Source organism: Corvus kubaryi, unplaced genomic scaffold, assembly GCF_017639235.1.
Source record: "Corvus kubaryi isolate FWS band 111438036 unplaced genomic scaffold, C.kubaryi_AGA036_p1.0 138, whole genome shotgun sequence".
Classification (NCBI taxonomy): Eukaryota; Metazoa; Chordata; class Aves; order Passeriformes; family Corvidae; genus Corvus; species Corvus kubaryi.
Window position 1 is genome coordinate 6,420,937 of NW_024580672.1, and position 15,236 is coordinate 6,436,172.

Sequence of the window (15,236 nt, forward strand, 5' to 3'; positions counted from 1 at the left end):
TTTGAGGCTGGGCTAATAGATGATTAGCTACTGCCTCCTTCCCTAGGAATGGAGGAGGTACTGGTTGAAAGTTCTGGTTGAAACTGGGCACAACACTGAGTTGGCCTTGACCCTCCCAGCTCACTGTACTAACCAGTGGGCTTTGCTTTTGGAGCTGAGTATATATAGAATATTATATGAGCAGACAAAAATAAGGAACTCCATGCTTCTAAATGTAAGAGAAATTCTTTGCAATAAACTACTGCTTGATTTAAAATCAGAACTTTTATTTTTCCTGCAGGCCACACCATTTTCCAGTCCCTATATTGGTTTATTTACTTTCTGCACCATCTATCAGCCATAGAAAATGTTCCAGAAAAAAGGCTTTCTTTTCTTTATCAAAACTGGTCAGTTCCCAAGAAAACTTTCTATGAACTGGCGTATATAATAAACAAAATACTTTGTTGAAAAATTCCCCATGTTTTTAAATTGTATTTTAGAAATTCTTCTACAAGAAATTGAGTCTTAGGATGTCAAGGCAAATTTTTAAAAATATTCTAGAATGTTTATCTAAATCTTTAAGACAATTAGATTGACAGATTTATATATTCTGATTGGACCTCTGTCAGTCGTATGGTGATTTTTGTGGCTTTGTTCCTGTGAATTCGCTAATCAATATGGCACAAACATTGGTTTTTGGTACAATATATGTTCTTCTACATCACTGGGTCTGGCTCCCTGCTGCCCCTGTCTCCCATGTTACCAGCTCCTGGCCTTATTACTCTTGCCTCCATACTAGGTGACGTTCAAGTGCTCCGTGGCAGTTGTGCGGGGTCATACAGCACTGGAAGGGGTGCTGCTCTTTGGCAAAGAGCACTTCTACATCTGTGAGTGCTTCGTGTTATCCCCTCTGGAGGAAGTCTACTGTACTAGTCACTGCTTGTCCAGGTGAGTCATTCTTTCCTTTCTTCCAGAGATCTGCTTGGTCAACTCCAGTATTGGCACATGGATGCCTTGAATTTGTACAGATTTGAGGGCATTTCAAGCAGAGTAATAGCACAGCAAGAAGTTTTCCATCCTTCCCATTTGTTCAAAAAACTGCTTAACATAACTAACAGAGGTGCTTGTTCACAGGCTTTGGAGATGCCATGAGAACACCCATCTTCAACAGATGGAGATGGTGGACAGTCTCACACATACATTGTTGGTTTTCAGTTATGTTATAGTGTTGTTAAAGTTTCTTTCTGAGTAGCTCACAGCTTTTTTTCATATGGAACAGTTAGTGCAAGACCCTTTAGCTTCATTGTCTCATAAGTTTTTTGTTTGTGCCTCCAAGACAGATTCGTAATTAATATTTGGCACACTGCTATTATCTCTGACTCATGATTTATTGAAAGCGATCAATATTGAAAATGAGTCTGTTAGACTGAGCTCTTTGTGCATACTGTGTGCTCATGTGCAAAACCCAGTGGGACAGTGAGTAGCTCAGCATTTTTACTCCCTGTCTGCTCTGCATCCGAATCTTACTAAATTTAATATCAGTCAGTCTGATCAGGTGACTTAAGGATCGATTAGACTGGATCTGATAAAAGCTTAGGTTGTTTTTCTAAGGGATTTTCTGTGGGCTAGGCTGTAGATGGAAATTCCAATGCATATACACAACTAAAATAATAATTAATTAATTGCTTAATTATTAATTCCAAGTAATTGCTCTTTACAATAGCTGTGTGTCCATATGATGCTTACGCTTGACTTGGGCTTTCAGGTTCTCCCAAAAAGTTTCTTCCCTTGCTCATTCTCAGACTTCAACGTGTGCAAAACATTGCTGTCTGCCTGTTTGCATGCACTAAAAGAATTCCAAACCTACCCTTAGCCTCCACAGGCTCTTTATTTGGGTAACTAGTTGAAAATCTGCCTTTAGTATTTAGCTTTATTTAGCTTTGTTTTCAGTTTATGTATGTCCCAGTTGATCTTGATATCTCTTGGTATTGTTGTTTTTCTTTAGGGGAGGACTTGCATGTTCAAGAGGTCTCTCCAGGTCTTTTTTGTTTCAAATTATTTTTTTTTTAATTTATTTTTCTCCTCCAGAATCAGTGATCCATTTATTTTCAACTTATGTCATAAAGATCATGCTGTGGGAGACCAGATGTGTTCCCGTTATTCATATCATGATATCAAAGAGATTCATCTGATGCGCTTTCTCCTGCAGGTAGGAATTAACATGCTCAGTCATTAGAGGGAAAGCTGCAACAGCAGCAGTGACACGTGACTGAAAACTGCTTGCTCAGTTTTCACTAAGACTGCTGATATTTTTTTGCTTGAGTATCAAAATGCTTTTGGTCCCATCATTGCTTCATTAGCCTTTGCTAATACAAACACCTTTCTATACTCACCACAGTGTTAAAACACCCTGAGTGGAGTGGCTGGATTATTAATTGTTGGGCTAACAGTGTTGTTCACACAATGTGTTTGAAAATTAGACTTGAAGTTAATTTTCTTTATTTTTATGGAAGCTACCAGAAAGCAGCTGACTTTAGTAATATTGATCTCCCAAAGACTTCAGTAGTTACGGCATCAGTGTACTATGGGTTACTAACACACTTATCCTGGGCCTCTTGGAATAGCATTCAAGTTGTGCATGTGGTTCAATAAAAGAACCATAAGCCAAAACAGAGGATTCTGTGCCTATAGCTGCAATACCCAGGAGCTACTCATCACCAGGGGCCTCAGTACCCTTTCAGTTTTGTCTCGTTTAGCTGAATCTGTGAGGAGAATCACAGAAGAGTCGTAACTAGAACTTCTTGCAACACCAGAGCCTGTACTTGCTTTGGAGGGTTTTGGTACAGTCTAAGGATTAATTCACAGATTTGACCAATATATGGAATTTTGAAGCAGCTGTAACTAGTTACTTGTTACTTTGAATCCATTTTTGGAAGGTTGAGATTCAGCAGGGAATTAAGAAATCATTTAGAAAATTCAGAAGCTGGAGAAAATAGGGCTGATAATTGTCTTATATCATGTAGTATGGTACTCATCCATGAGTCAGCCCTGTTTTATTTTATATTTAATTGTGTATGCAAACTGGGTAATTTTGGTGGGTGACGCTTCAGGATACAGTACATTGCAGTGGTTAGGTCACTCACCAAGCATGTACAGGAATGGTAAGTCATGTTCTGAGTAACTGTATGAAGCTTATTTTCTTAGATCACTTAGGTGATCAGCCTGAGTAGCAGAACTGTCACCTCTTCTGTTTGTGGGATAGCATCAAAGGTCCTAGTGGAAGACTTCTAGCTACTCATATATTCACATTTGTGTATGCATGGATTTTTTTAAACATGAAAAATAGAAGTGTTAGTGTGACCCAAAGTGGAAAGTGGAGATGAGTAGAAACAGTGTTTGGATGGGCCTGGGGAATAGGCAGAGCTTGCTGGTTTGAGGGGTTTTGTAGATTGGGGGTTTTGTTGTTGTTCCAGGGTTGTTTTGTTCAGTTAATTAACTGAAAACTCAGGTATCTGTATCAGGCTTTGCTGGGACTCTATGCCACAAACTTTGAAAATGTATTGTGGAAAAGAAGAAACCTGATTCCTTGTGCTTTCCCTGTAGGCCAGGTAGATCAGCTGTTTAGGCAGTGACTGTGCCTCAGCTGGTCTCCTCTTGTCCCTGCACATAGCCCAGCCCAGAGCAAAGCACTGGCCCAATTCTGTAATGGCAACACTTGAGCAGACCTCATTTGGAAAGCTGAGCTTCAGAGCAAATGGTGCAAGCTGTTTATTGTCATAGCTGCTCTCATATTACCTTTATGCTTTATATTTTATCCATGAATCATGTATGGGCCACCTGCCATCATAGTGTTTTTCTAGGTTTGTATTGCACCTGCCGCATTTGGATTGAAACTCATGTCTGTGTTCCCAGACACTGCATGTTATTTATAGTTTTACTTGAATGACTTGGGGGAAGAAAGGACCACTCACTAAGTAAATAATAGGATTATATTCAAATGCCCAGCATAACAACGTGTGGAGACATTCCAGGGAGGTGAAAAGGGAGTGAAGTTTTCTTTCAACTTTAATTCTTCAAAGTTTTGGTGAGAAATGTCATAAACTCCCCTTCCTCCTTTGCTGCTTCTAGTCAGGAGAAATTATTTTGGCAGTTCTGTTGAGCTCTCTCTTAATTTAGAAAGCAGTATGGATGCTCTCTAAAAGAAACTTATTTAGAATCCCCTCTCTGTGTTATCTTTATCACCTAGTTGGAAGTTAATGCTACTATTGTCTTATTAATCACACTGAGATTTCACGATAGAAATGTTTCAGAAGCAGCAGGAAAAGGTGATTGGTGGAACCAATATCTGGAGTTTGGCTTTGCTTCAAAGAGGTCTTTGAACTCCTAGTCGCCCAGTAGGACCATTCCTACTGTTGGAGATATTTAGAATGTTAGATGTATTTTGTTTTACTTCTTCACGTTTGTCAAAAAGTCAAGGTCTTGTTTTTAAAGCTCTGAAGAATTGGACAGGCTGTGATGGACCCTTTGTAGCACTAGGCTTTGCTTTGCAGCTCCTCACACTGTAAATGATTTACCTTTCCAGGAGATCGCCTTGGAAATATTCTTCAAAAATGGTTACTCCAGATTTCTCGTCTTCCATGACAGTGACCGAAATAAGATATTTAAAAGGTAATGACAAGCTCATAATGACATGGGAATGCTCCTGGTGATGCTCCTGGTATACCACCCCTATTTATCCTGGTGTCAGGTGTCTGTGTTGTGTTGCCACGGGAACTTTATTTTCCATTTTTTCCTTGAGCTTTCATGGGTTACACTTTAGCTATGAAATTTTGCTTTTTCTGACCTGTGAATTTTTCTGAGCATTATATAGCCATTGACTTACCAAGGGATCTAATGTGTAGGACTTTTCTAGCGCCCAGTCATGTGTTCTGTGTCCCTGCATCCCAGGAAATTTTGACTGTAGCTGTTTTCCTTCCTCCCACTAAGACTAGAACCACTTCCACTTCACCTCACTGTACTGGGTGGAAGAAGGTTTCTTCCTGCTTTCTTCCAACCCACATAGTATCACTAGATTCTTTAGGAATAACATATTTTTGTCTCTCCAACTTTATCTTTGTAGAGTTAACTTTTAACAATGGCATTTTAAAAAAGATTCTCCTTATGTGCTTGCCTTGTTTAATGGAACTTGAATGTAAGACTACGAAGTGATTAATCTGCACTTTGTTTTCTTGCATGTTTTTGTCTACTGCAGTTCTGGCCATTATATCAGGATTACTATACATTCACTCACTGGCCTTTACACAAGAAAATCCACTTCAGTACTAGTACTTCCTGTAGTAAATTCTGCAGCCCGAACTGAGCATTGGTACTACTAATTTCTAAAGAATCATAGTAATTCCTTCTGCTCCTAAAATCTCTGAGCAGTTCCTATTCCAGTATTGCATTAAAAAGTCAGTGCAGATTTATCTGTTCTTCCTTTCCAGTGTGGCTGCACAGTGTGGCTACTTAGAGTCACCAGGATCTGCTCCAAAGCCAGCCCTTACCTTTGCTGTCTTTGAGTTCTGACAAGTATCTCTTGGGGGAATCTTTCAAAGGCCATTCCAGACACGGTTTTGATCCTCAGCTGAAGGTCACCAAACCTGTATTTTTCAAGGGTATAGTTTGTCTGATATCATAAACCCACAGCAAATGTAAATATGAATGGCTGAGATAAGGGTTGGTGTTCTTTCTGCCATTTTTGCTAAGTAAATGTCTGAATGGGTTCTTATTCTCTGACTTTAATAGTACCTTAAATCAAAAGTCCATAACCCTATATATAATTTCAAAGTCCTATTGGGGAGAGAAACTGCTTTTATCCAGCCCATAGCAACTCCTTAATATTAGATGTATGCTTTTGCCTGTTGTCTTGCAGCTTTGTCCCAGGTTAGAGTCTTGGGAAATGCTGTGGCTTCCTGAAGAAAGTTGTGAGGCCACAGCAGTTTTATAGATATGTAATATGTTGTAATAACCATTTGCATAACTATAATGTGACCTTTCATATCTCCTATAGATTTTGCTCTTTCCAACCTGCTTTGAAGTCAAAGGGGATAACGGAAGAATCCCTAAATATAAGGTAAGACACAGGAAACCTTGGATAACTGTAATAAGTGCAATCGTGTGAATAAGTTGCACCTTAAAAAAAGCATATAGAAACATACCTATTTGTATCCTCCCTTTTAAAGATTCAGAGGTGTTGCCAGAACTTCAAAAAGCATTCTAGCATACATCATCACAGCATGAAGATGAGTGTTAAAAAGCTGACTGTGCAGAGATGATTAATAATTATTGTCTCCTTAATATCACTTTATTGGTAAACTCTACACAGATGGTTACTGTAGGAAGAGACAGTGAGGTGAGGACAGAGCTAATCCATACTGCTTTTGCATAAAGACCTCTTCATTGTGTACTTAGGGCAGATGGTGAGAGATGTACACATGGATGTTTTGGCATGTTGTATTAGCTGCACAGTGGAGATTCTAACGTGTCCCTCAGATTTACCATTGCAGGAAAAAAGTTTTCTCCCAGTGGGAGGTGCTTGAGAGAATGTTTCATGCATCTCATGAGTTACTGTAACTTTTCTCAATTTGGGTATCTGGGGAACACAGCCCTAAGTGTCTAATTGGTGTCCTCTGAAATGATTGCTGAGGCCAGAATTCTATTGAGACTTGAGGTGCACATTGCCCCTGAGCTGTTGTAGCCTGTGTCAGCTGTACCCATTTTAATTTTCAGTCTACCTGTTGCAGATCATTACCTATCTTGTAAGTGAGCATTTTCACCCCTGAGCACCAGTCATCAACTGGCTGAAAGTATCAGTGCAGTATGGAAACAGCTCTGGCTAGCCTATGCCAGAGGTGGTGGCTGACTGGGGAGCATGATGTCTGTTCTGTGTAAACAGTAACTCACCCTAGGATTTCCTTTCCCTCTGCTTGCTGGGAGCTCAAGAGGTGTGAATGTCTTGAGAGAAGATGCATTACAGCATCAAGAAATGTGGGCATTAACTGGGCTGGTGGTTACTGGGAGAAACACTTGACTCATGTTTAATCTGATAATTTGAGACAGGCTGCATGCCTAGGTCTAAAGTAGCGTGTCCTGAATTGCAGTAAGGCTCTGCCTTCAGTTTTACTCCACTGGCTGAGAGAAGCCCCTATGCAACTTACTCTGAGAACATAAAGGGCCTTTGGCATAACTTTGGCTGGACCATGTTAGAGCATGAACTGAAATAAAATAAATGTAATATAGTACCATTGCCTAAGTACTGAAGCCAGAAAACTCATGCTTAAATTAAGGAAAATAACCTCAGTAGGTGTGCTTCCCTTTACCAAGCTCAGAACTAACAGACTGAGGACTTGATGAGTTTACTTTTCCCTTGTTTGAATTGTGGAGCTGCTTCAGAGTTAGAAAATCTCAAAAGTAGCACTTGAGGCTCCTTCCCCATCTAGGAGGACAATGGCCAACTTCCACAGCATTCCAGCTTTTCCTGCCATACCTGAGACAAGGAAACAGACTAGACTAAATTCTTTGCCCAGACACATTATTAATAATTGCACAGTTGAAGCATGGAAAGAAGAAAATACTAGTTTGATACATCATATGATATTGTGGTAATAGAATTTCTGGTAAATCCCTTATCAGTTTTTCCACCTAGTCCATAGGAAATACACAGGAGTTCTGACTCCCAGGCTCTACTGTAGTAATTTAAAAACTAAAGTGCTCCTGGCACTTTATTCTTCATATAAATATACTTAAATGTTTGCCATCACCATAGGTTATTACAGCCACTGCCAGCCCTTCTCATGTCATGCATGAGTGCTTTTATAATCTGCTCGTTGCTTGTCCCTGTATATTGCTGTTTGCAGGATGTCAGCACTCTCTGCCCTAAGGATGTGATTTGAGCAAGTGAATGTGTGTGCTCAGGTGCACATGTGCATACGTACATGTCAACAGAAAACTAAAAGTGCTGTGGGGATACCAGGCCTGACTTCATCAATTCACAAGCTGATTCTTGGTTCATGGAACACAGTGACTCTTCTTCTCTTAATTACTTTATTCACTGCTTAAGTGGTAAGCCTGGGACCCTTATAAAGAGAAATATTTTTCCTACCTGTTCTCCTTTCTACATCTTCCTTGGAGAGAGACTCAGAGGCAGAGAAAACACTACGAGTATGGGATGCCATGCTGATTGTGTTGTGCAACTTGGAGATTGCTGCACCTAGCTATAGCACCCAAAATCCCAAAGAACTTGCAGAATCTGGCCCCTTGATGGCAACCAGGATCACTAGTTATCTATCTCTAAGCATTGTGTTTGCACTGCTTAGTTACTCCTCAGCATAACACTTGTGTTTGCTGCCTCTGCTTAATTGAACAGGCTCACTGTTCCTACACTGGCAGTGCCTATTTGAGACTCTGAGACCTTGGTGGCAGCCACCAGCAGCAGAAGGTTCCCAGGTCTGTGCCTTTTCCTCCAAATGGTATTTACTGAGACTGGTTCAACTGTGTCTCACGCTACGAAAATGAACAGAAATAATACTTGTGGCTTAGTGGTGGGAATGGATTTACTACAAAAACCTATTTTTAAAAAGATCCCTTTACTGGACATTGCACACGCAAAAGACCCCAAAAAGCCGAAACCTGGAGAACATGTTGTAGGGACAGGCCCAGATGGAAATAGTCTTTTCCAAATATACACATAGTTTAGTTGTTCTGGTTTTCATTTTAGAGACCATAGAGGTCTGCTTCTAAAATGAAGTTGATCTTTAAAGAAGCAGAACTGCAGGAAAATGGAAGAGTAGAGAGGTCAGCTTTTTATTAGCTTGGGCTGGGCTTCATGGAACACAGTCTGTTGAGTGCCTTGGTATATTTCAAGGATTGGCGTCTTTCATTCTCCATTCTTCTTGGTTATCCCTTGCAGAGGAATTGGGTGTAACGAGTGAAGGGAAACTTGGCTTATTTGAGGAGCCGGGTGTCATGTCCTCTAACTTGTGCAGCTCGTCCCTCTCACCCTGACATGTCTGCAGGCAGGAGCTGCACAGGTCTTTCTTTTCTACTAAGTAAAGCGATTCTATGCGTTTAACGGTGTCAATCGGCTCTTCTTCCTCTGCAAATTCTGGTAAAGGGTTTCTTTTTACATTCAGTTTCTCAAGCTTGGGGAGTTTTTTCACACTCTTCGGGATGATGGTCAAGGCGTTGTCAAAGAGACCTAGCTCAGTAAGTTCCCTTAGAGTCCCAAGAGTGGTGGGAATAGTCTCAAGACAGTTCAAGCCAAGGTTGAGAATACGCAGGTTCCTGAGCAGGGTCAACTCTTCTGGTAGAGCTTTCAACTTGTTGTTGCATAAATTCAGGTAAGTAAGGTTGTGAAGTGTGCCTATTGCTGCAGGCAGCTCATCAAGCTGATTACTATGCAGGTCCAGCCACATCAGATTCTGGAACTTCTCAATGATGTTTGGAATCTTTTTTAACATGTTTCTGCTCAAATCAAGTTCCTCCACGTCAGCCAGCTCCAGAATGCACTTGGGGAAGGTGGCAATGCCCATTTTGCTTAAGTCAAGACGGCGCCTTCCATTAAAAGCTACACGGACTGCATTTTTGGCCACTTTCAAGGTGATCCTTTTCCCTTGTGGACCTTTTCCCTTGGGCGGCATCTCTCTGCTGACAGACAGACAGACCAGACTCTGTGGATAAAATGTGACAACTCCAATAAAGCCTTTGAAAGCCATGGGTGTTAATCACACAGTTATAATTAATATTACTGCTAGACTCTTCAGAAGTTTTTTTTGTTTTGAGGTCAGAACTTGTCAACTGCAAAGCTGCAAGTCTGAAAATTCTTCCTGAAAGTATTTTGAGTAGGTGAAATTCTAATAATTTACAATATTATTTCATTGCAATGTAACACCTACATTACATTACAGGATGAAATTACAAGTGGGAGACATCTGCCGTCTTTCATTCCTAAATACTGATTTGAGCTTAGGATATAATGCAACTGAATGAAATATGTTATTATCCATCAGCCAGCTGAGGAGTGGAGCAAAATATATTGTGGGTGTCAATCCAGTCCTTAGAGACTGCATTAAAAGAAGCTACCTAAAATTTTCTTATTCTACCAGATCAGCAGTTGCCATCTTTACAGACCTGACATTTGCTAACAGGTTGGTTAAATTTCCTGTGTAATGGACTTGAGATTTCATCTTTGGTTGTTACTGAAAGATTAAATGTTTAAAGGAAATTATTAAGAATTTTGTTTTGACCAGGACTCAGGAACATGGTGGGCTCCCAGACTGGCCAGAACTGTTGGCAATTCATATATCACCTACAGGACAAACTGCAACAGGGATTGGTGTCAGTGCTGCTTAATGACATGTTAAACTGGGCCTTGCTAAGTGTCCTCTCCTCTGGATACTCTAACCTTGTTATTTTATTCATGCTGGGGGATAGAGGGTCTGCAAAGGTGCCCTGCCCTCAGAAAAATGCATGTAGGTGTAGTAGTCAGACTTTTGACTCATACTGACTCTCAGCATGTGTTACATGCTTCCTGGAGGGGAGGCCTGTAAAAGTATAGTCCACTTATTCTCAGGTTTGGTGAACTCTTTCTAATCAAAGGTCATCAAATACAGCTGCTAATTATGCCTAGTGGCAAAGGAAATAGGCCGATTCCCTGGAAATGGATGACAATGTCCCTCTCAGTGAGGGTTCAGAGAGGAGCACAGGTTACATCTGAGTAATCTCAGGTCTGGGTGCTCTGGCATTTAATTGTAAAGAGTCAAATTGCAGCTTTGATGAATGATTGTTTAGGACAAAATATGGATTTGTCTACAATACATGTCCCTATGTTCATTACAAACCCTTCAGGCTTTTTGGCTACTCATTAATCATGTGTGAATACATGAAGGGGAAGCTCAAGTTACAACTAAGGCATTTCAGCTTCTTTTCAATTACATGCCATAGCCCAAAATAATGCAAAAGCATTAACCCAGCGACCACCCACTCTCCCAAGAGCTCTGTAATGAGGCAGATGCTTCAGAAAATACTGGAAGCAGTGCAGTGGATTCAATCTTGCCCTGGGGGCATGTTCCAGAATAGGTTTTTTGTTATTTTACATGAAAATATTTAAACACAGTTAAATCTTTCTGTGTGTCACTCCCATGTTTCTGTCTCTCATGAGTACTTACAGGACCATATTACCAAGGGGCAATGTTGATGCTATTCTATCTATATGTTGACTGGTAACTGAAGCAAAGTGTAAGTAAGTACTCTTTCCACCTTTGTTGATGTTAGCATAAATAATTTCCCCAGGAGTGAGTAGAAAGTTCTGGAGATCAAAACAGCAGGGTTTTCTAATCACAGCTCACTCATTTTAATGATTTTATGCAATATCCTTGTTGGCAATTCTGTGAAGATAAAGTTGAGCAGCATGGGGAGCACCAGAGCCCCACTGCTGGTACAGGACACCCTGAGCCCTTTCTGGTGCACAGAGGTGGGGTAGCTACCATGCTTCAGAAAAAAGATCTATAGGGGAGCTTTCTTACACGTTGGCAGGATGAAGAGAGACTTTCTGCCTCCTGTAATTGGCATGAACCAGGTGACCTTTGGGTCCAACTTTTTCTTTGTTGGAATTTTGTGTTGGACGAGTTGACCAAGACATTCAGTGCTTTTTGATAAGTGAAGCTTCTCAACCAAGTATGCCTTTTAAAAAACTAATGGGAGCCTCAAGGAGAAACATGTAATTTTTTCCTAATTTCAGTATTATAATTTCTTTTAAAACGCTTTTTTAAAACATGTTTAAAACTCAGAAAGAAAACATTCAGTTCCTATTAATTTTTTTTCTATTAGTTTTCATTTAAATTCAAAGAGGGAATCATTGAGCCAAAATAGTTTCCTTTCTTACTTTAAAAAATACCATCTAGGCAAAGAATCATTCGGTTGTGCTGCTGTTCCGGTAACTGGTTCCCAGTGCCGGGGTCCCTCTGCGCTGTGCGTGCCTGGCAGCACTAGAGGGAGCCTGGCGTACAAGGTTCAGTGCTGGAGGCTTGGCACGACTAATGCTGCAGTTCAGCCTGCTAGGTTTGCATATTTCTCTGTCAGTAACACTTTCCAATCTGTTACAAAGTTTGAACCTGGACCTTTCAGGTTTTTAAGAATTCCTAACAAACAGATCAGTGTGATTTTTCTGAAGACAGATCTCTTTGTATGATGCACTGCATAATGTCCAGACTCCAAAGAAGTTTCTTCACTCTGCCTTCTTTAGTTGGGTTTTTTAAAATCCAGCTGTGAACTTCTCAGATGCACCGATCAAGTCCCTAGGGAGTGCTCACTCTTTCTAAGTGCTGTTTAGTTTGGGTTAAAAGTTGGAGCCACATTCTGGGCTTTGAAAACTATGATTTGCAATTCCAAAAATAGGGATTAGTACTGAAGGACTGCAGAAACATTTTAGTGCACTCGACAACTTGAAGGGGATGGATAGCTCTCCTGCCTCTGCATGCTTGGAAGCTAATTATCAGTGTTTTACAGGGCTGCAGCTGGAGATAATGGAGCTTACTTAGCCACATCTCTTTGGCTTTGTGTGAGAGGGCCTCAGTTCTGTAGCCACTGATATTAAAAATTCAGGAATCACAGGAGCCCTCCTTGCTTAAATGTTAATTACGCCTGTTCAGTCTTATGCTCACAGTGCATCTCCTGGAATGGCAGAGGGAGAGGTACGTGTGCTGCCCTACCACCTAAGAAATGATGAGACTTCCCACCTGCACCCCACTGCCAGGTTCACCCCCCGAGTTGTTGACAAGCCTTTTGCTGGGGTGGAGGGTGCTGTATTTCTGTGATAAGGTCTCACTAAAATGGATCTTGACTAGAAAACCCTTTCCCTTTCTATCCACACTTGGTAGAATCTTTTGCCTGGATGGCGTTTTAAAAGCCCAGAGCTTTAGGAGTGTTTAATAGGCCCAGAGCTTTGAGGTTGACCTGATACAGAAATTAACAGAAACTGTGTGTCAAGGGCATCATGCTGTCTATGGTGCTCAGTTTGCTGGGAGCTGCAGGGAAGGAACAGACCTGAGCATCAGTACTATCAGTGTCTCTCTGAGGCAAGGAAGGATTGGGGATTATTCCTTATCTGCACTTATGCACTTGCACAGGGGTCAGTCATGACCCACTGTATCTTAAGCCTGCCCTAAGAAGGACATCTGATCCTAAAAGACTGCACATTTGGACCCTGAACATTTCTTCTTCCTTTCCCAGCACAGGCGAGAACAGAACTGACCTTCTGCCTGTAGCACTGCCAGGTGTTTCAGGACCTCCTCCTGTATGGTTCTGCCTGTACAGAATGATCTTAAGCCCATCTTGAACTACCCTGTGAGAGATTTCCTCTGTCTTTCGTCTTGGAATTCTGCATGCTGCAGAACAGGCATGGCAAACCCAGTGGAGCTACGCATTCCCTGCACCTCTCTGGTGGCACGAAGGCTGTGAGGTGACATGTGCTAATTCACCCATGGAATAGGTGGTACAATCATCTGTAGTGAAATACTTGCATGCAGAGCTTAAAACCTGCACTTGTACAGCAAATGATTTTGCATGAAGCCAAGCAGTTCTGCTTTCCTGCTTAAGAGCCTGTTGCCATTTCTTGTTGGATACAACCTGTTGTGGAAGAGATTCATTCACTGACTGTCTTAAATGCAGTCTCTTGCTAACAGGCAGGTTTAGATTAAATTCCACCATGAGTACATAGTTTGAGAGAAGTTTCCTTCCTTAATTTTCTTACTTTTCCAGGTGACTTCAGGGCCACCATGCTATCACACAGTGCAAGGTCACTTGCAAAACCAAGGCCCACCAAGAATAGGCAAAAATATTGTTTCATCTTAACAATTCTGCCAGGCTGCCCCCCTGCATACGATCTTACCGGTTAGCAGCTAGAAAGCTACTAGAGGGCGAGGTGCAGATGTCACAAGCTGCTCAGTTTTTCTCAGTAGTGTGGGCTGAGCATTCATAGTCTGTTACTGTGCAGTTGTCCTCTGTCTGCTCTTCTTTGAATAATGAATTAGTCTTTCAGTCTGTAAACAGACCTATGAGCAGGGAACACAGGACAGTTTCCTTTCCACAGTCCTGTGAATTCTGAGTCGTACTTCCTTGATGGAAAATGGCAGGCCTTCAGGAAGGTTGGGTGAGCGTGCCAGTGGAGTGGCAAAAGGGTTTCCCCAACTCTAGGGTCCTGCTCTTCAGTGCTCCTTCTGCAGCTTATGAAACTTGTGTTACTAAGCAACAGGAGTGCTACGCCCTTGGAGATTATTAGCATAATGGTTGGTTCCAGACTGCAAGATCGAGCTGGAAAGAAAAGAGCTGAATAGCATGCAGTGCCTGGAAATGTTAGATTTCAAATTATGCAGAAAGAAAAAGCATCTGGAGCTCATTAGAAGCTGTTAGTCGGCTTCTAACACTGCCTTAACTGTCCATTTTAGTCACTTGACTATTTCATTTTACTTGGCTGTAGCAGAGTGAGAGATGCTTGTCTGTGAGTGTTAAAACTCACAATGTTTGTGATACCATCCTTAGCACATGCCAAATGGGATAGATGTGGACAGAGGAGGGAAGGCTCATTCAGTGGTACAGCAGAGACTATGAACTGCAATTTATCTATCTGTGCAGATCAATCTATCTGTCTATCTGTCTATCTATCTATCATATCTATCTGCAATATCTATCAATCTTTGACCCTTCAAAAATGCACTTGGTACAATGATTTCACTCTGGAGCATGTCAATTTACTGACATTTTTCACTATGACTGAGGTTACCAAACTCAAGCTTTTAGTAACCGATTGCAATAATTTCAAAATAATATCTGAAAGAAATTCTACTATGGAAGAGAAGTAGCTGAGTGGTTTGTTTAGGTATTATTCACAGGAGATGCAACATTGAGGCCTGTCTCTCACTGATAATAGGTCCAAGATACTATTGGCATAAAGAAGCTGATGATGTTTATGTACTTGTCTGATTCCAGGGTTGGAGATTGAATTCTGCTCACCTAAACAAATTAATTGAATTTACTCAACGTGTTTCTTCATGACCTGAAGTATGCCTGAGTGCAGCATCTCCACAGTGGAAAAGTTATACCTTTAAGCACTGTGAATGCACATGGTGCATTTCCTCATGAATGAGGGAGATTCCTTTCTCCTTCCCTACCCTCTTCAGGACACTCTGGTTCAAGGAGCCCTACTTGAATATGGCATTTATTTT

At 41.1% G+C, this 15,236-nt stretch overlaps 2 protein-coding genes across 4 annotated transcripts in view; one reads left to right on the top strand and one right to left on the bottom strand.

Moving 5' to 3' along the window:
- WDFY4 (WDFY family member 4) overlaps positions 1–15,236 on the top strand; it is a 124,672-nt gene that overhangs the window by 76,945 nt on the left and 32,491 nt on the right. For all 3 annotated transcript variants that reach the window (XM_042018864.1, XM_042018862.1, XM_042018863.1), the window contains exons 44-47: positions 779–927; positions 2,068–2,188; positions 4,562–4,647; positions 6,029–6,091. In XM_042018864.1, coding sequence (XP_041874798.1) covers positions 779–927; positions 2,068–2,188; positions 4,562–4,647; positions 6,029–6,091 — 419 coding nt within the window. The remainder of the gene's footprint in view (positions 1–778; positions 928–2,067; positions 2,189–4,561; positions 4,648–6,028; positions 6,092–15,236) is intronic.
- LRRC18 (leucine rich repeat containing 18) lies at positions 8,594–14,290 on the bottom strand. The gene is made up of 2 exons (XM_042018869.1): positions 13,904–14,290; positions 8,594–9,686 (listed from the first exon to the last, which is right to left on the bottom strand). The coding sequence occupies exon 2, from the start codon at positions 9,654–9,656 to the stop codon at positions 8,877–8,879; it is 780 nt and encodes a 259-aa protein (XP_041874803.1). The 5' UTR covers positions 9,657–9,686; positions 13,904–14,290; the 3' UTR covers positions 8,594–8,876.